Genomic DNA, 20954 nt, shown 5'->3' on the forward strand with positions numbered 1-20954 from the left:
AGAAAGAGCCTCTGTGTAAGCTTAGCTGTTCTAGGTTTGTGTTCTGGCTTATACCTTAGCACTGCATTATGTTGGCTTTGTATATAGGTAGCATTAAAAAAGTCATCTGTTGTAACAATGTGAACTGTAAGTATCCTGAAATGTAGGTATTTCAATCTAGTGTATTGACTTATTTCCCAAGATACAAGCTGACTCTTTAATTTTACTATCAGTCTCTATTGAGACTGATAAAGCAAAATCAATAACATGTATTCTTAACATAAAACTTTCTCTTTCTACCCAGCTTAGTAAGATCAGAGAAGAGAGGTGAAAATTGGTATGCCATGGATAATTCAGGACCAAATGAGCGCAAAAAGTACTACATAAATGTCTGCCGACCTCTACTTGCTGTTCCAGGATGTGACCGACGAGCATCTGTGTGTCAGATGGCATATCGGCATGATCATGTGAGTAGCCCTTCCATCCATCCCAGTTCAGAGGTGATTTGCCAGGTGATTAAAATAAAGGGGTCTACAAGATGAACGCGTGAATTTTGACTCCTTGCTACAACATGCAGTGGTATCTGGGGTATATATGATTCTTCCTTTGTTCTGTTTTAAAAGCAGACAGGCTGTTCTTTGTCATGTATGCTGCTGCAGGCTCAAAGACTAGTAGCATTATTTTATGAACATTCTATTCTGGATATTGTTTTGCATAAGGCTTGGATTGGAGCATTTGCCACTCTGCTCTTAATGTTTAGGCTTTTGAATAGGTTAGTCAGAAGTTGCTGAGAGAAAAAGGATGCTGGTAGTGTTCTACTTACGAAGCAACTTTTAAGCTTTGCTGATCATGCACATATGCAAGGTCAACTCTAAGAATGGCTTCAGCATAGTTTTAAACAACTGTACAGATTACGTTGTATTTATTGCCACGTGAGATTATCGGGCTTCCTGAACTTCTAAGCTGTGTAGCTGATGTGATGGCGCAGTTGTTTTGAGGCACAGTAGGCACCTTATCATAAAATAACTGGTTTGTAGCACTTACGTTTTAAAGATGTGGACCTATATATTTTTTTCTACTGCTCCATATTTGAGAGATTTCTAGGTTTGAGTTGTGAATGCAATGGAGAGTACCTTCTGTATGCAAGATTATTGATTTTTTTTTTTTTCATTAGATATTTTAAGAAATATCCTTTTGAATACAAAATTGCTGACAGTTTTCTTTATTTCTAGGATTCTTACTATGAAGTTACATCTATCAGTAATCTTGGTGTTGCCAGCAAAGAACTGGTAGTTGAAAGACTTGGTCACATTCTTCTAACGTATGCAAATGGCTCTGTATGCATCAATGCTGATGGAGAGAGAACTTCTTATAACACCACCATTCACTTTGTGTGTTCCAGGGGCACTCTTGTAAGGACAAATCATCATTCAGTTGTTTTATCATAGTAGATTTTCTGTCACATAACACCACATAACAAGAAGCTACCTGAAAATTTATAGCATGTAAGATTTGTGACTAAGGGAGGCAACTTGAGGGCTTACCTTTTATTTATTTATTTATTTTTTTTTTTGCATCTCTGCTTTAAATTGGGTATGTATTTTACTGGATTCTGTAACTGAGTATTTTATCATAAACAAGAACTAGTTAAAGGCTAATAACCCTTGTGGGGAACTGATGTTTCAGACTAGTGTAATTAGCATGAAAAAGTACCTTTTATAGTTACAGACATTGCAGAACATCTTAAGAGGAAGAATCTTGAAAGTGCATTTTTAGACTGAGCTTCTGCATCTCTGCAGCTTGATTCTACGTGAGCTCAATTCTATAGAACTTCTACTGATACAGGTGTACATGTTAAAGTTCAGACTCTACTGGTGAGCGGGGACACTAGTGAAGTTTGCCTAAGACTTTTCCTGTTAGCTTGTGAATCTGCAAGTTTTGATTCTCTTACTTTAGTGGTCCTCCCAAGAGAGATGGTGAAAACCCTGGGCTTAGAGCAGTTATGAGCTACTTTAATTTTGTATGAAAGCACTGAAATCAAGTTATTTCAGTTATGTCAGCCAACAGTATTTTATAGTGCTAGATTTTTGTTTATAATCTACTATACCATATATCCCAAACCCCCTAGGGCTGAGGGCCATTGGTAGGCTACTTTTAAAGCAGAATCTCACAAATGTGTGAAGGTCTTGGCTGTTACTTTTTACTTGATTCTGGTCTTCTGTCTGCAATTCATTTCCAGAATAGCAGCCCCCGGTTTATATCTATTCAAGAATGTGTGGTTACATTCCTGTGGGAAACTGAAGCTGCTTGTCCAGTTAAGGAAACAAAAGATGATTCTCAGGTAAGAAAACCAAAATTTGTGGTCTCGCAGAATTGCAGGAGTTGGAAGGGACCTCAAGAAATCAAGTACAACCCTCCTGCTAAAGCAGGTTGCCTATAATTGGTCACACAGGTGGGGAGCGATCATATGGGGACTGGATGTCTCCATAGAAGGAGACTTCCCAACCTCTCTGGGCAACCTGTTCCAGTGCTCTTACACCCTTATTGTAAAGAAGTTCTTCTGCGTGTTATTATGGAGCTTCCTATGTAGAAGTTCTAGGCCATTACATTTCTTTTAGTGCTACACACCACTGGTAAGAACCTGGCCTCATCCATTGGCCTCCCATCTTCCTTTAGATATTTATAAATGTTTATCAGATCCCCTCCTAATCTTCTTTTCCCCAGGCTGAACAGACCCAGGTTACTCAGCCTTTCCTCATGTGGGAAATGTTTGAGGCCCCTTATCTTTGTGGTCCTCTACTGGATTTCTTTTAGGAGTTTTTTTTAACAGGGCTGCCTATAACTGAGCCCAACAGTCCAAATATAGCCTCACCAGGGCAGAGTATGTTTTTTCTAGTACTTGCTGCATTTTCATTACTCTAGGAGAAAACTTGCAGTGAAATAAGTTCATCATGGTGGAAGTTTGTGCCATCTTACTGTTTTCTTGAAGCATGCACAAAGTATGGAACTTTGGATAAAAGTGTTCCAGAGCTCACTTAAAGAGCAACTTGGAGGACATTTGAGGCTGCTAGTAAAGTTGAGAGCTTTTTTAAGTATTATCCTTTTATTCTTGTTTGTGTATAGCTAATCAAATTAGTATCACTTTGTACAATGAGCCACACAGTTACTGTTTTACAAGTCTTAAAATATCACATTAGTGTACAACTACTTTCAATTAAAATGTTTGCTCTAGCTAACCCAATAAATAACATGGATTAAATTACACTTAGTGGCATTTGACCAATGTCAATAGACAACTGTGCAAAAGGATTAAATAAAAAGTTGCTACTACCAAAGCTGTAATCTAATTGTCCAAATTAAGTTGCTGCTTGGTTCACAGTATAGATATATGTGCAAATCATTTCTTTGGCTCTCTGAGCAAGGTAGAAATAGAATGTTAAACAAAAAAAAAAAAACTGCAGAGGTAGAGAATAATACTGTTATAATTCTTTTACAGTCCTGCTCTGTGCGAGATCCAGACAGTGGATTTTTGTTCAATCTGCAGCCATTAGCTACAGAGAAGGGCTATACAACCACTGGCATTGGGAAGACCTACTTGGTAAGGATTTTGACTGTACAATCTGTTGCTTATGGGTTCTGCTGTTGCTTTTTTTTTTTTTCTTCTGGTCATACTTAGTGAGTTACAACTTTTACTTTACCCTCTTATGAGATTTAAGTTGGCAGAAGGGCATTGTACTTAAGAGAAGAATAGAAGATAAATTGATTCATCATTCAAAATAGTATTTAAATCATATTTTGTTGTATAGCAAAGCTTAAAAACTAGTCACGCTGTAGAGGCACCTCTATGCTATGCATGGCTAGCTATATGCTCAGTTGTATAGTACTGGTTTATTTACTAATGCAAAAAATGGGCAGTGTAAGCCTATGAGTGATTCAGTTTATCCATGTCAGTCTTCTTAATGTGCTTTATATGTCTTGTTAGTTTCAGGCTATCCACAGATAGTATCATAGGGTTTTTGGCTAGCTAAATCCACATCCTGTTCTTCCAGTGGGGTGAATTTGTGGACCCTGAGGGTGTTGCTCCTGTGTACATAGTTGTCTTGCAGTTCAAAAGTGATGGGCATTTTAAGAAGTATGATATAACTTCAAAAATCAGGCTTTAACAAGAGAATTTCACTGATGCAGAAAGACTACTTTTGAGTCTAACTTTCCTGAACCAGTTAACATTGTGTACACCTGTATGTTTTTAAAAATTCTAGCTAAACATTTGTGGGCCTATGCCAGAATGTGGTAAAATCAATGGAAAACCAGCGGCTGGATGTGAAGCAGACAATCTGACATCAGTGAGGATGGTAGAATTGGATAAAACTCTTTATCTGTCTAGTGAAGGGTTTCTAACTCTTACCTACAGAGGTCGTCTTCTTGTTGAATCAGGTGAGTTCAGGAAATGTGCAGTGCAGTTTGTCACTAATATTGTACTTTCTGTCTTCATTTCACGCTTTGTGTAAGTTTAATGGGTTTAATTCTAATCACTAATGCTGGGTTTAATGCTAGAACTTAAGCGGCTTAGCTCATATGAGCGTCTCATGTGAGAAATCAAACCATGCTATATGATTATGGTTCAGTTTTCAAAAGTAAATGTGCACTTCAAAACTGAAAATGGACAAACTACAGTGCAAGATGTTTTTCCCTTTACTGAGTGGATGAAAAATACCTTCCCTTAGAAAGGGAAATAGGTAGTTAAATAGAGAAAGCAAGCAAAATGAGCTCTGATCTTAAGTGAAATTTTTGCTTCAGAGATTATTCACAAAACCAAGGCTTAAGGTATTTTAATGAAAAATGACCTTTCAAGTATCTTAGACTGTTCTTAGGAGTTCCTTGAATAAGTGCTCTAGTATCTCGTGTACCTGCCATGTGAATTTTAGTTTGTTTCTCAAGTAAGACTAATGAGAAGAGGTAAAACCCGTAAGCTAAGTACAAGCTCTCCAACTGTATTGAAACTGAGTCTTGAGGGAGGTATAGAGCATCTTAAATGTTTTCTTCAGGATAGTGTTTAGGGTTAAGATGCTGCTAAAATGTTGATCTCTGTACAGATTACTATGGTTATGTTATTTTCCACAGCCGTGAAAGTGATTGAGCTACCATTTATTTCACTGTGAGAGCTTCTACCATTTTGTTTACTTTAGGATACAATAATGACAAGTATTCTCCCTGTTAGTACTTATGGGCTGTGGAGAAGACCATAATTATGTGTTGCTTAAAAAGCATCAGTATTCTTTGTTCTCTAGTTATTACACAACTTAAAGAACTGCTCCTTGTGTGATGTAATCTAGGAGTTACTGGTACAATGGATTTGATGTTTTATAGGCTTTCTGTTTCCACAAATCTGTCAAAGATGTGGGAAGTACAGTTCAGTGAATGTAATTACGCTCTTTAGAATGCGTCTGTGTTCTATTCTCTATTTTGCAATGTTACCAGTGACTGCTATGAATTTTAGGACAGTTATCTAAAGACAGTGGGGTTTTTTTTGTCATTCAGAAAATGTAAAAACAGAAGGTAGTGTTGCCCTTGAAGCAGTTTAACAGGAAGCTGTTAGAAAATCTTAAAGTCAAGTGTTACCTGCTGCTGCTTCACTGGGGAATATTAAATTGAAGTTGAAGCTAAGTGTTTGTTTTACAGGAAAATCAGACACGTTCACGGTGACTTTCATTTGTAATGATTCGTATCCTGGAGAGCTTAAGTTTGTGCGTGAAGAGATCAACAGTAGGCTGAACATTCATGATACTTTCTTTGAGTTTCACACAGCTCTGGCCTGTGCTCCTGCTCCTGTAGACTGCCAGGTTACAGGTAAGTATGTACCTGAGATTCAGGTTGGCTCTGTGCAGTAACTATTAGAAGGATTAACTAATCACCACAGGCTTTTATGGAGGAGGCCATTTAGATAAAGATTTAAGGATGCCTGGTCTGAGTAAGTCAGTACTTGAGATCTTCATAAAGGTGGAGAGGGACAACTAATCTGTTTGAAGCAGGTTGAAGGGGAAGGAAGCTAATGTGAAAAACAGGTGTCACTTCAGTCTAACTGAAGAAAATGGGTTAATTTTGTATTGTCTCCAGGAAAAAATGAAGCTGTGAATTAAAGCAGCTACTTGTGGTAACTAAACTGCTCATAATCAAGGGAACTCTGTTTTTTTCATTTAGTATAGTTGCTTCTTCAAGCAAGCAGTACCCTTTCTCAGTGGGTATCTAATATGATTCTGAACAACACTTTGAATTATCTGGATTTGTCAGTGAAATGTATTGCCTGAAACTCAATGCTGTTGCACCTATGTTAGCAGGTCTTCCAGTTTTTACTGTATGTGCCTCATCTCTTCCAGATGCTGCTGGTAATGAGTATGACTTAAGTGATCTGAGCAAAGAGAATGAACCATGGGTTGCTATAGATACTTCAAAGAATGCGAAGAAGCGAACGTTTTTCTTGAATGTTTGCAAGCCTTTGCCTTTTGTGCCTGGATGCCCTGGTAAGCCAAGTGGCCAACACTACTTGACTTTCTGAGTTCTTATGCCAGACCTTCTATGCAGAGTTATTTAAAAAAGATGACTTAAATCCTGCCTGTTAAGTTGCTGAACTTGACATACCTCACCTAAGTCTGTGCAAGGCTGTAAAAGTACTACAGAGCTCTCAGACTGAGAGCAGTCTTGATACTAAACAGGGCTCTTGCACTGAGATTTGTAGGAAGTCATTTGGGGTAAATGTTTTAAGAGCAGTATTTACAAGTATCTTGACTTTTCTTTTAAAAAGGCAAGCTAAAAGTTGATGCCTCTTATCTGAATGAATTCTGAATTTCTAGCAAGTTTTTTTAATCTAAGTAACAAATCAGTACATTTTTAAAAATTCCAGTGAATGCAGGACTGTGACTTACTTTCTATTTCAAAGCCTGTAGGCAAACAATGTCTCTGCATTCATAAAAATGCATCTGCTGTGTTGTGCTTTGGGTATTTGAACCATTCTGAGTGCTTGAAGCTCTCTTCAAACTACTGCATTATTTTGTCTTATGATCAATAAAGGTAACTAGCTGTCAGAGCTTTGTACTAAACTAAAGTTTTCTTTTGCTTTCCTGTAGGTGGTGCCATAGGATCCTGTGTGAAATATGCTGATAAAAGCAAGAACCTTGGAGTCATTCAGATAAATCCACAGGCTGCTACTGATGGGTCACTTAGCATTACTTACTTGAATGGTGATATGTGTAAAGATAAGCAACGCTACTCTACACGTATAATATTCCAGTGTGATCAAACAATGGTAATTTGCTATGCTGATAGCTGCTAGTAAAGACTTGAGCTTGGACTTTCAACACAGACACTTTACTATTTTTTTTTTGTAATGGAGTGATTGGTTCTAAAATGCAGTGTCTTGTATAAAGGCTTTTTCTCTTGTTTCTCCTTTCAACTGCTTTCTGGAGTTTTTGTGCACAACAATGGTCTCTGAATTTTTGAGCCACCAATAGCAGCTTTGTGCAAAAAGGGTACTGAAGTTTGATAAAAGTGTCTTTAGGCTATGCAACTGCAATAAAGGGTTATCTCTTGTATGTTTTGGGACTTGCAATATAGTTGTTCATACAGCTCCTTCATACAACTTATTTTTCTGTAGGGATCACCAGTTTTGGAGCAAGAAGATGTCTGTGAGTTTGTATTTGTTTGGAGAACCTTGGCAGCCTGTCCTGTTCACAAAGCAGATGGTAACTGTAGTTAAGCTTGAAAATATAGAACAGATCTGTACAAGAAGCAAATATGTAGTGAAGCTATATTTGTTTTTTTTGACCTGCAAATATTTCAGTGATAGATGCTGACTTTTGTGTTGGAGTCCCTTTGGAGCCTAGGTCCAGCCCAGAAATACCTAAAGTGCAATTTAGGGTGATAATTAAATGGACTCTTGTATTTGGAGGAAAAAAAAAAATACAAGAATGTTCTCTGACCAAATCATAGTGCTATCTCAATCACAGTGAGACTTGCTTGTGTCGTGCAAATATTGGTGCTAGATTTAATGAGTGTGATTGATCCTATATCTGTCAAGGCATCCTCCCTGAAAAGTGGAAAGTGTTGTGAAAGTGACTCTTAGTAGATGATGGTGGAGAGACCAGAGAGGACAATATGAGTTTACAGTTGACTTAGGGCACGCAAGAAGGAATTGAGTTTTAGTTCTGGTAGTCAATTGGCTCTTAGAAAGCTGAACATGCAGATATCTTCTGTCTTTACAGGCTTTGTTTTACAACTTGCAGATAATGCCTTGTGTAATATCCAGACTTTTGGTGAAGTACCTGTTTGCAGCTGTACTAGACGTAACTGACGCTGTCAGTTACCTACATGTGGTGCAAGAGGAATGCTTGCTAAGATGCTGTTCTGTCATGCAATTACTGTGCAGGATACAGTTGACAAGAGTCATGACTTTGAAGGGAGAGAAACTTGTGTCGTCATGTCTCTGTACCAACTTGTTAGGGGATTAATGAAAAAACAGTAATCATATGACACTAGTGACCACTAGAATTCAATCAGCAATAATACTATGAATTTTCAGTCAGCTGGTTACATCCATAAAGCTAGAACTTCCTCAAACCTCTTATCTTCATAGACCTTAATATTTCCTGAAGCTGTAACAATTCCTATACTGATTATTTACTAACTCTGCAGACCTCATAACTTTCAAGGAAAATGCAAGACTGACATCTAGGGCAACTTTTGCTTCAGCCTTGACCTCACTGTTCTTTCCAGACAATTAAGCAAGGACTTGGTATGTCTGGTTCTGCCCATAACCTTCTATAGTGAAGGAAGAGCGTGTAAGGACAGCTTCAGATGGTTTTTGAAATATAGTGTAGCACTTACATTTTGTGTTAGTGGTAATTATGGCTCACAGATATTGTATTTTAAAATTCTAACTTTCCTTTAAAGGAGTGGATTGCCAGGTGAAAGATCCAAGATATGGTCATGTTTACAATCTCAAGCCACTTTCTAATAAAGACATAAAAGTGAGTACAGATGAATATGACTATTACTTCAGAGTTTGTGGAGAAATAACAGAACAGTGCAAACCAGAGGCCCGTTCTGTGTCGTCATGTCAAGTAAAGAAGATGGACAACACCTTCAGAAAAGTAGCAGGTATGGCACTTGATTGAAAGGAACTTGAAGAGTGAAAGAATAGTAAGAGCTATTAATTTATCACATAGTGGCTTCAGTTATATGCTGGTTCATCCTGTGTGTTTTGTAAGATAAAATACCCTACCGCTTCTACTTCATGTGCAAGTAAAATCTATGTATAAAGAGAGAGAGTGTGAAATCTTATCTTACCATGTAAAAAGGGTTGAGTTCATTCCTCTTATACTGGGTTATAAGAAATAACTTGGTTGTTTTAGAGGAATGTCTAGGTCTTTCTATCTGTACTTTATTATACGTGTATCTGCTGCCTGTGTAACTCTGTTGCCAGATGTGCTATTGCAGTTCTGTGTTTACTGGATTAGCTGTTTAACTTTCTTTTCTCCACTCCTTACTTCTAGGCTTGCTTACGGAGAAACTGACTTTCAAAAATGGTTTAATAATGATTAATTACACCAGTGGAGAACAATGTCATAAAATATATGAAAGATCAACTGCCATATTATTCTATTGTGACAAGACTACATCAGAGGTTAGTTGCAAAACATTAAATTCCTGCATATACCGTCTTCCAGAACTGCTCTCTTCGTAATGTGCGGGAGGGTAAGATGAAGAATGTGAACTGGCTTCCTTCAAGAACTGCTTATTCACTTACAGACTAGGCAGGAGATATGAAGTTCTTCTGAGGCTTTAATAAATAACTGAACTAGCTATTTATGGAAGGAACCTTCTTCATGCCTCAAGAAAAATCAGAGTGTTTAAGAAATGTCTGCTCCTAGCGAAACTCCTGGAGGTGTTGATGAGGGATGTTCTCTCAGAGCAGTCTGTTTGTTGGAAGTAAAAGATAAGAGAAAAATCCACAGAAAAACAAGAAGTGTATGGCCAGACAAAAAGAAAAAATAATTGGGTTATTTGATGTTTTTAATAGCGCTCTATTCCTGTGCTTACTTCCCTGTTCATAAAGAATGGTGCCTAGGTTTACTTCCAGCTCTTCCTTTTCCTTGTCTCATAGCGGAACTGGTAGCTTTTAGTGGTTGCTCTTTAATCAGAATTGTGCACATAGATAAATTTGGATTTGGGGAAAAAAACTGTTTTGAGCCTCTTGAGCCATATTTTTCAGATCAGAAGTATTGTATGTTTCTAAGATGGTATGTAAATAGAAGTTGCTGCACCTTCTTGAAACAAGACTGAGATGTTTTTGGTAATTTCTGTGTTTAAATAAGAGAAAATTCCTCTTGAATTTTGTTCTTTCAGCCTGTATTTTTGAAGGAAACTCCAGATTGTACCTACATGTTTGAATGGCACACGCAGTATGCCTGCCCGCCTGTTAAATCTACTGAGTGTTCCTACAAGTAAGCTGTTTTCTCAAAAGTCAAGTTTGACTGTGTGATGGTGGAAATGAGTATATAGTCTTGTTGCAGTCTCATGCAATACCACTACTTTAGCTATTGTATTTTTGACTTAATCTGTTAGTAGCTGAAGTGACATTCAATCCTAAAGCAGTATTTTGAGTAATTTTGTCATGTTATTTGTACTTCTTCAAACTAATATTTCACTAAGGAAAAATACTTCTGGGAGTTTCCTGAGGAATAAATTCAGTATAAAAGTGAACTGTTAGCTATGTTGATTTTGGTGCTAGAAATCTGAATATACTAGCTTTTTATAAGTGTGGATATTCAACTACAGTAACTTAATAAGTATCACTGGCTTTCTTGTTTAAGAACTTCCATCAGACAAAACTCCAGGAAAAAATGCCAGTTTTATTCTCAACTAAATATTAACTCAAGAAGACTTAGTGATGTACTCAAATATGGTTAGTAGTTGCCTGTGATACCCTAAAATGAGTCAATCGTGTGTTTGGCATGCATAGTGTGTGCTCCAGTGAGATTAAAAATTACTCATGCATTATGTGGTCTGTGTGTACATGGGCAGTTTGCTGTAGGTTGGGTGACTTAGTCTGTACTGAATTTGAGGCTTGTGGGGGACCAGTGAATCTGGTGCAGACTCTTCCATCACAATGCTCTTTGTAGAGTTTCTGGGATAAAGTTGTGAATAACAACTCTAAAGTTACTGGAATTACTTTAATACCTCTTAATTAAAATTTTGTTTTACAGGGATGATGAAGGAAATTTCTATGACTTTTCATCTCTGACACGGCATAGAGAGAATTGGGAGGCAACTGATATATCCACTTCTACAAAGAAATACTACATCAATGTCTGCAAGCCTTTAGTACCATATGGTGCTGCACGTAAGAGTGAAATGTTTTCTAGCTACAAGTAGAGGTGGTTAGGGTTGGAGGCAGGGGAGGAATCTACAGTGAATGTAATTTGGGTGCTGGTTTGGAAGTAGATCAGCTGTGGTGTAACTGTAGGTGGATTTTTATTCCCGGCAAACTGGCCTTAACTTCTGAAATAATAATGCAGTGGTTTTGTTCATCTGTATAGGTTCCTGTCCTCCTGATGCTGCTGCCTCCCTTGTGGAAGGTATCAAATGTATAAGCCTTGGAGAAGTGGCTGAAGGACCCCGGTGGGAAAATGGCATTTCTACTCTGAAATATGTTAATGGGGAGCTTTGTCCAGATAAAATTCGCAGGAAAACAACAATATTGCGCCTCAAGTGCGATGAAAGCAAAATTGTAAGTCGGCTTCTCCTGATAGGGTTTTATATTTTTTGAGTTATTTGTGCCACCGTGTGTGTGGAGAGTGGTGGAGCAGTTCTTAGCTGTTCCCTACTTGTCAGCTATTTGTGAGACAGCTTTATGGAATGATATTTTAAATGATGAGTATCTCTTAAGAGATTTTTTTTTTTGCTCGTTCTGCAAACAGTTTTTATCATCTGAAATGCCTTCAAAATGTTTGCATCTTGAAGGCAAATGTATTGTATCTTGGGAAGCACCTGGAGCAGTGCCAGTGTGTAGTGTTAGTGTCTGTAGTTTTAAAGCCTTGGTTGCTCATCTTTATGCCTAGTCATTAATTACTCCCATTTCAAATGTTTCATCCTCGTCTTTTGGACTTTCCGCTGTTAAGCTAGGCTGCCTTTACCTCACTATCAGTAGCAGTAAAACTGATGAGGATATTGTACCATCCTGTGCATGTGATGCATCCTTTGCGCAGCTACACTGTAGCAAACTACTATAATAGTTAATATGTTGGTCACAAATGGGCTGTTAAGTCCTAGGACTCACGTCTGAATTGAGCTCAGCTAGAGGTTTTAGGTCTGACCCTGTGACACGAAACCTTACAATATCACTTTGCAGAGATGGATCTGTCATTGTTTTGTGTCTAGGAATCAAAGCCAGAACTTATAATGGCCATTGAAGATTGTGAATACAGCTTCTTATGGTTTACTGCTGCTGCGTGTCCTCTTAAAAGCAATGTGCAAAATGACTGCCGGGTAACGAATCCTGCAACAGGTAAGGAGAGAGCCTGTGAACTACGTATGTGAGTGAGGCAGCTGGAAGCAGTGTAACTGTTTGCTCTCAAAGAATTTTATTAAATGAGGAAAGTGTGAAACATCTGAATAGTGGCCAACAATCTTACTGTTGGTGGGTAGAAATATTTTGTACTAAAATAGCTGTTAGAAAAGATCTATAGAAAGCTTGCAATACATCTGCTCTGAAACTAGCTTTATTCTAATTCTTGATACGATCTCATAATTGCTAGCCTTCTAAGTTAGCAAGCAAGTAGGTGCTGTTTGACCTTCCTACCAAATGAAGTTACTGAAAGCTTTTAATACAAAGAAATGTTGTTGCTTTGAATCTGCAAAAAGATTAAGCTGTACCCTGTTTTGTCTGTAGGCCACCTCTTTGATTTGACATCACTGAAGCGGGAGTCTGGCTATACAATCATTGATGCACACAACAGAAAAATTGAGTTGAATGTTTGTGCTGAAGCTAAAAGCTCGTGTGCTAATGGAGCTGGTAAGCATCTCATACCACTGTTATTGTAGTAGTGGACTCTGACATACCTGAAAGAAATATTTATATACAAGCTTACAGTAAAATGTGCATGGCAAGTTTTACTGGAAACATAAGGACTGGAGAGAGCTGCGTGGCTGACTGGCTTAGAAAGAGATCCAAAAGCTGTTATAAGTAGTAAAGCAGTGTCTATTTTTCAGATTTCATTTTGAACCTTAAATGCGTTCTCTTCCAGTCTCCGTTACATCTGTAAAGATGAGTAGTGTTTTTGGAGGTGAGGGGGAGACTGGTGCTATTGCTAAACCTCATGGTTCCTATGAAAAGGAAGATGGTGCAAGCCGACAGCAGTAACTGCTGCCTGCTATCTATTGCTATAATGCATCTGCCTTCAGCCTTGTGTGCACGCTTCAGCCTCTTGCCAGTCCTCTTTCTAGCTTGGTTTTTTTTTTTTTTTTTTTTTTGAATGCTTCTGAAATATCACTAGTGGTTAACTAGAATCTTAAGATTCTTATTGGCAGGCTGGATTGCTAGCTCTTCTGTCTTAAACTATATATGACACTACCTAAGTTTTGTAAATGCTGAAATAGGAGTATTGCTTATGAATTTAAGATTGCTTTTTTTTTAACATAGTAGCAGTTTTTCTTTTGGAGGCATCTTAATGAATTTATGTATAGATTAGATATTTTTGTTAATATCTTCATTTTCAGAGAAGTACATTTAAGCACGGCTTTTGATTACTATGTGGTTATAATATGTTCTACTGATTAAATTATTGAAGACAGTACTTGTTTCAGTGCCACTAAGCTCAGTTTAATGATATGTCCAGATAATGTGAAAAAAGTATTTTCTATGGAAGTTAAAATAAGGCTAGAGCCTAAAGTTCCCTGTTGATCAGTAAGGTAAATGTGTAGCACTGTTTGGAAAGGTAGTTGCATAGGACTTGATCTGTTTTGTTCTTTTCTTATAAACTGTAGCTGTCTGTATCACTGATGGTCCAAAAACATTGAATGCTGGAAAACTAAGTAAAACTTTAACTTATGAAGATCAAGTACTAAAGCTTGTTTATGAAGATGGCGATCCTTGTCCTACAGACCTCAGAATGAAACATAAAAGCTATTTTAGCTTTGTGTGCAAGTCTGATTCTGGGGATGACAGTCAACCTGTTTTTCTGTCTTTTGATGAGCAGACATGCACTAGTTACTTTTCCTGGCATACTTTCTTGGCTTGTGAGGAAGAGGTAAGGATTACTTTGTTAAAATACTTGTGTGACTAAATTTCTGAGGGGAGGGGAAGGATTTAGATACAAAGCTGTTTATGTTTTAAATTTGTTGAGGGAAAGGTTTCTTCATCTAGTATGAAACCCAGGTTTATTCTCAAATACTCGTAAATTTGTTCAGCAGAGATGAACAGCACCTGGCAAACTTGTGAACATGGTGAGTTAAAATTTTACCTCTTTAGATCAACCTCAGTCTGGAATCTCTTAACTCCTCTTCTGTACAGCTCAAATGAAAGCCATAGGCAACTTCTTAGGAATGCTTAAGATTCTCCAGGAATGAGGAGAAGGTGAAGAGTGATTAGGCTGAGTTGAAGATATAAAATGAGACAAGTCCCAGGCAGAAAGATGCTAAGTGAGTGATGAAAGGCCAGGCAAGTCTGATCAGGTTTGCTAAGTGCAATGACTATCTGATAAACCTTGTATTACGCTGCAAAGGCAAATCCTTTGTGTTATCAAGGTGAAATAACTTGATCAACTCTAGGTGAACTGGTGTTCCGGACAGTAGTCTGAGCTAGTTGTACTGTAATGAATTTTATCTACTTAAATTGTTACTGTTACCAGTTGCACAGAGTAGAAGCTAGCCTTAGAAGTGTAAGGTTAAATGTTTTGATTTCACACTGTAGCTCAGGGAACGCAAATGTCTTAACACTTGAATGCTACCTTTATGAATCTCTGATCTTTCTTCTTACTTAAATACTTACTGTGACCATTGTTCTCTGACAAGTTTTCCCCCTCCCCTTCACAAATATTTCAGTTCTGCTGTAGCTTTAGGTCTGTTACGATTGTTTTTTCCAGGTTTTTCCTTCCTTGACAGATAATATCCCTACTTTCAGTCTTTACAGGAATTCTGCTTTATGCAACTCTGGTTTCTTTTTCAGTATGTTTCACATATATGATACAATACAAATCAGCATTTGAAAACATTATTTTCTAGCCTGTTAATTCTATTCAGTTATCACTTACAGATTTCTGATCACTTCACAGTGCACCCACAGTAACTTTTAACTTGTTTTAGAATAGTAATGGCTAGGTAGCAGTGATGATCACTTTTACAAAAACTGAACAGAAATGGAGCAAATAATGAAACTTCCAGTATATAAACACAAATAGCCTTCCAAGATTTCAAGTGTCAGTGAGCTTACACACTTCAAAGAACACTTGAAGTGGGTTCTGAGGAAACAGTCCTCAAGCCATCAATTTGCAGTACAGTAACTTCATGTTTTTATAACCAAACATTTTTACTGGAAATTGTTGCCATCTTCCCCACATCAATGGAGCCATAAGATCCATTACCCTTTTGAAGACCATAGATACTGTTTGTTTTGGAGGCTGCATGGCAGAGTTTTAAGTCTCAATGTTACTCTGGTACAGACTGAATCCTAGAATTATTTTTAAGAGCTTGATTTTTTTTTTTTTTTTTTTTTTTTTCATGTGTAGCTTATAGATGCTTAGTATCTACAGCCAAACAGGAGCCTTAAGAAATGCTGCTTTACTTGAATGAAACTTTGTTTTTAAATGCAATTCTACTTCTCTCTCCGTGAAGGGAAAGAATGATTGTTAATAAGTTGAAGCAATAATAGAATAAAAGCACTAAAACATGCTTTCTCATAGGTGAGCTGCTCAGTTTTGAATGGCAGTTCTGTGATTGACCTGTCTCCTCTGATCCATCGCACTGGTTATTATGAGGCATTTGTGGATGGAGATGCGTCAGATGTTTCTCCAGACTTCTACATCAACATTTGTGAGCCTCTCAATCCTATCAAAGATGTTAATTGCCCACCTGGAGCAGCTGTTTGTATGGTTCCTGTTAATGAATTGCCAATAGTAAGTATTATGTATAGAGTTGTGGGAATGCGCATTTTCCTGCTAGTTTAAAACAGGTCTGTGATCACAGATACTGATTTTGAACCTAGTGGATTGATGAGGGGATAAAAAAGGACTACAAAATTAAAATCTCAAAATCATTTTTCACTGCTTTTCCCTATGAAGTGTGGTAATTCCCTATCCTGAACCTAAGTGACTTTTTGGATGTTGAGAGGTTCCGTGCCTTGATGGATGTGAAAAAACTGTTTGCAATCTTGTGTATTGCTGCATGCCATGTACTGAGCCTGGAAAGCAAAATGTCTGCTATTCTATGGTGCATAAATTGTGCATTTGATTCCATTATAGCATGCTTGTGATATGAAGCAGGCTGTTGTCCTAGCATGCTCCCAGATGTGTTCAGAATTTTTAAGTAGTTGACAGCTAGATGAATAATGAGGCAGTGACAGAATATTGAGAAACATCTGTTACCTTGAGAGATGTTGGAAGCTCTTATGTTTTGAGGTCTTATTTGAGAGCTTTAGAAGATGCAAGTAAAAAGTTGAGATGGTTTTCCATGAACAACCATTCTGATCTAGGGAACTTAGTGTGTTGTATTAACATAATTTTCAATTGTTAGTATTAGTACAATGATTAAAAAAAAAAATATATATATATATATATATATATATATGCTTTAATATGCAAAAACTCCCTGGCTTTCATCAAGCTCAATCAAAAGGGGTTACAGAGTCTTTAGCTGCACAGCTTCTGTTTTGATATGATTGAAATATAATATCTATTCTTTAAGTACGGTACACAGTTTTCAAAAGTGTGTAGTAGTTGTGCTCCTATGTCAATCAAACAGATAAATCTCTGGATTGATCTGAATCTCTGAATTGCTGTGAAATCTAGGTATGTCCTATAGGTCTCCTAACATGCATTTTTTGCTTGTGCAGGATATTGGTCGCGTTACTCAACCTCCCAAGTTAAATGAGGCAGTAAATGAAGTTTACATTACTTACAACAGCACTACTCCCTGTCAGATAAACAACAAATTGAACTATACTTCTCTTATTGTATTTCACTGCAGCCAAGGAACTAGTCTGGTAAGACATTTGTTAAACTAATGTTGATATTGGGGTGCAATGGGGAATACTAACCATTAGCATTAGTATTGCTTAAAACTAAAGCTTTTTTTTCTGGCATATAAGGATGGACTTGTTTCATGCACTCAAGCAAGGAATATTTGTATTCTTAACTAGGCAAAATTTCATAATGCATGAACTTTAGGCTTGAAAGTATCAAGTACTGACAGTTGTAAGGATTACATTCCACTGTAAGGATTACATTCCATATATCACTATGACATAGTGATAACTTACTGCTGGCATTAAACTTAATGTTCTATTACACTTGAAGTAAGAAAAACCAAAACAACAGCACAATGAAATTTGTACCATGAGCTAATACAAGAACTAGTGTAGTTGTTTATTAAGCTGTTACTGTGAAATTTTTCACCTGTGATGCAATTCCTGATCATACACAGCTCTCAAAATTTATGTTCAGATACTAATAATTGTTTTCTGTTGACACCAAACATTTTGAAGCCACGTGATGCTTGACTTTTGAGAACATTTAAGAAAAATGGTGGAGAAGCACTTGAGCATATTTGACAAATGAGAGCTTGTTAAAAGTGCTCAGTAGGACCATTTTTTATCAAGACAGAAGATGAGCTGAAACAAGGCAGCTTTGAGTGTTACACAGGCCATACTTTTATTTAAAATTGGATGACAAAATAAACAGCCTTCTGTCTGTATCTTAACTTTGTGAACTGAATGTTTGTTACTGTGAAGAAACACGGCTCCTTTATGTTTTGTTCCTGTATGCAACTAAGCTGAACATCAAAATCTTGACCCTAATTAATAAGACAGCTAGTTTACTTCAATTGCTAGTTTGTTTTCTGCAGATAAGTTTGAAAGTTCATCTTTTTTTTTGTAATAGTTGTAATATTAAGGTATGGAATTTGTCCTACAGTCAGGAATATCTAACCTCAGTAATAAATGAGGGATTTCTGGAGGGATAAGAGTAATGTAGAAATAATGAAAATTTTCCAATGTTAAGCCTAATCTTATCTCTTGCTGTGCTCTTTGGCAACAGGGGAAGCCGAAGATGATACGAAAACTTGACTGCAGTTTTGTGTTTGAGTGGGAAACGCCAGTTGTGTGCCCTGATCGAGTGAAAACTTTGGGCTGTTCTGTGACTGATGAACAGCTGCACTATACTTTTAACTTGACCAGCCTTTCTGGAAGATCATTTGAGGTAACACTTAGAATGTTGTTTGGTTTTTTTTTTTTTAGAATTTCTGGGGTGCGAGAAGAGACGGAAATGTTTGTAGTTATTTGCCCTTTACCAGAGGGAAAAGTGTTAGAGCATTGGCTCTTAGTGATTTTGAGATAAGCTCATGAATTTATTAATACGTGAAGGAAAGAGAACTTTTCACTGAAGAGTCCTAATTTGGCTTTGAACGTGATGATGGGCCTGCTGAATGTGCTGTTTCATTGTCCCTGTGGATGTTCTTTTATCTGAAGCTTTGCCCCATTAATGAAGTTTGGACTTACAAAATCAGTTATCTGCATTTATGCAATTACTGTATGAGTCTCAATGAAGCACTTCGGTGGTTCCTCGTGTGTATTGACTTCCAGACTCCAAGAGGCAGCCTTGTTTGTGATGCTTCTGGGTGTGTCCCCATAGGTACTTTCTGGATCCAGCAGATACCATGTTAGTGTGTGCAGTAAGGCAGCAGCAGATCTGTCCCAGGGAAAATGCAAAGATGGGGCAGTGTGTATGACATCTGGAAGTGGTGTGTCCTCATTTGGAAGCATAAAGGAAATGAAAATGGATTATAGCCACCAAGACGAAACAGTCATCTTGCAGTATACAGGAGGTGATCGGTGCCCTCCAGGTGAGATTGCAGTGGATGGTCTCATTATGTAAAGTCTTGTCATTCTTCTTACCCTTAAATCTAAGTTTCACTGCAGAAAATGAGGGAAACATAGATTTTTTTTTTTTTTTCATGCCTTAGCAGGAAGTTAGTTTTGTTCAGTAGTGTGTACTGTACTGAGTTGCAACATCAACACTTCTCCCCTAGAAAAGTGTGCAACAGTTTTGTAGGGGTGATCATAGCTAACTGCATACTGTATTTGAGAGTTGACTGGAATTAGACTGTTTCAGTGCTTATTGTCTGCGTGTGATTCTTCTTGGATAGTACTGAAGTACAGGCGTTAGATATTGTCTTGGATCTGGATGTGCATGCTGTTCTGCTGTGTATGTTGTTAAGAGAACTTACCTTTCTTTCTCAGTGACAGAAAAAGGAGAGCTTTGTGTGTTTCCCTTCAAGTACAAAGGGAAGAGCTATGATAAATGTATTACAGAAGAAAAGACTAGGCTGTGGTGTGCTACAACTGTGGACTACCAGGGAGATGAGAAGTGGGGATTTTGTGTGAATGGTAAGAACTTCTTATGTCTCACCTATAATGATCTGAGTTAACTGTGGGAGGGCAGCAGACTACGGGTGTAATGCAAGTAAGTGAATTGATGGGAATGTGCAAGACAGTGAATCTATGGAATAAACTTGTTTTACTCAAATGAGTGAAAAACATTAGTGCCTTCAGAATGTGTGGCTTTGAGTCATTAGTGGTGGTTGCTTTGACAGAGATCCTTTATTTTTGAGGGAAGAGCTACATAACTTCCTAAAAAGCATGAAAATGTATCCTAGGAAGGAAAATTGCAAGGTAAAGCATTTGTGCTTTATCTGAAACTGTATCTGATTAGCATAGCAATTGTGAGGTATCAGACTTCAAAATCCATCTGTGTATGGAAGCCTCTTGCAAGATACTCTTATTTCCAATTTCCCCTCTTATAGCAACTGCAAGAAGGGCATCTACTATTATTTTTGTATGTGATGAAAATGCTGGCAGTGGGAGTCCACACCTTCTGAGTGACGTGCTTGGCTGTGCTGTGACATTTGAATGGAGGACACAGGCTGTTTGTCCTCCAAAGAAGATGGAGTGCAAGTTTGTCCAGAAACACAAAACATATGACTTGAGAATGCTCTCTTCCTTGACGGGCTCATGGGTCTTTTATCACAATGGAAATTCGTGAGTAGCAAGTAACTCTTGGGCAGTAGCTTACTGGTCAATATAGCTGAAGTTTATATAGCTATATAGCTATATATATACACACACACTGTACTCCTCTTTAAAGGAGAAGCAAATCTAAACTAAAAGTTTTCTTACAGGCTTTTTGCTTAAAGGACTATCTTCATAATGTAGCTTAAAAGCAATTTTTTTGGTTCTTATGTTGATAAAAAGTCTTACTGATTCAGTTGTTCTCTGAGTCAAGCATGTAATATTTTGTTTAAAGTTCAAGAAGGGTTTGTTCTCAATTGAAAAGGCAGGGTAGAAAGATCTCTCCAGTATCAGCTTAAGAAAATGTAAATGTCAGTCAACCTCTCCTGTTAGCAGGTAGAAGTGAACTGGCAAGAGTAAAAGCATCTAATTCTAAAAGTATAGTAAACTGTGGGGTTGAAAAACTCTTTCATTTACCGTCTTGCTCCTAAATTTTTTTGTTACAATAAATCTTAACTGGTATAACTCCAAAGGAAGAGATTTAAATTGAGAACACTACAAGCTTTGTAGCTGAAAAGATTAGATATTTCTTTACTTGATTTCAATTTCTAGTTTTGCCCTAGGTCAAAACTAACTAGTATACTAATCTCTACAGAATTGTTTACTTGAAAATGATGGGAATAATCTGCTAGTTGTTAGCATATGG

The 20954-nt window shown here is 37.4% G+C and overlaps 1 protein-coding gene across 2 annotated transcripts in view; it reads left to right on the forward strand.

Annotated features, from left to right (window-relative positions):
- Positions 1-20954, forward strand: part of IGF2R (insulin like growth factor 2 receptor) — a 54297-nt gene that overhangs the window by 25528 nt on the left and 7815 nt on the right. For both annotated transcript variants that reach the window (XM_048937772.1, XM_048937773.1), the window contains exons 18-40: positions 284-446; positions 1212-1391; positions 2219-2320; positions 3476-3577; positions 4239-4413; positions 5659-5826; positions 6354-6497; positions 7101-7279; positions 7628-7715; positions 8923-9129; positions 9525-9655; positions 10378-10475; positions 11238-11374; positions 11571-11761; positions 12412-12538; positions 12923-13045; positions 14017-14279; positions 15930-16142; positions 17078-17227; positions 18279-18440; positions 18873-19083; positions 19481-19627; positions 20044-20278. In XM_048937772.1, coding sequence (XP_048793729.1) covers positions 284-446; positions 1212-1391; positions 2219-2320; positions 3476-3577; positions 4239-4413; positions 5659-5826; positions 6354-6497; positions 7101-7279; positions 7628-7715; positions 8923-9129; positions 9525-9655; positions 10378-10475; positions 11238-11374; positions 11571-11761; positions 12412-12538; positions 12923-13045; positions 14017-14279; positions 15930-16142; positions 17078-17227; positions 18279-18440; positions 18873-19083; positions 19481-19627; positions 20044-20278 — 3696 coding nt within the window. The remainder of the gene's footprint in view (positions 1-283; positions 447-1211; positions 1392-2218; positions 2321-3475; positions 3578-4238; positions 4414-5658; positions 5827-6353; positions 6498-7100; positions 7280-7627; positions 7716-8922; positions 9130-9524; positions 9656-10377; positions 10476-11237; positions 11375-11570; positions 11762-12411; positions 12539-12922; positions 13046-14016; positions 14280-15929; positions 16143-17077; positions 17228-18278; positions 18441-18872; positions 19084-19480; positions 19628-20043; positions 20279-20954) is intronic.

Source organism: Lagopus muta, chromosome 2 (assembly GCF_023343835.1).
Source record: "Lagopus muta isolate bLagMut1 chromosome 2, bLagMut1 primary, whole genome shotgun sequence".
In the NCBI taxonomy this organism is placed as follows: Eukaryota; Metazoa; Chordata; class Aves; order Galliformes; family Phasianidae; genus Lagopus; species Lagopus muta.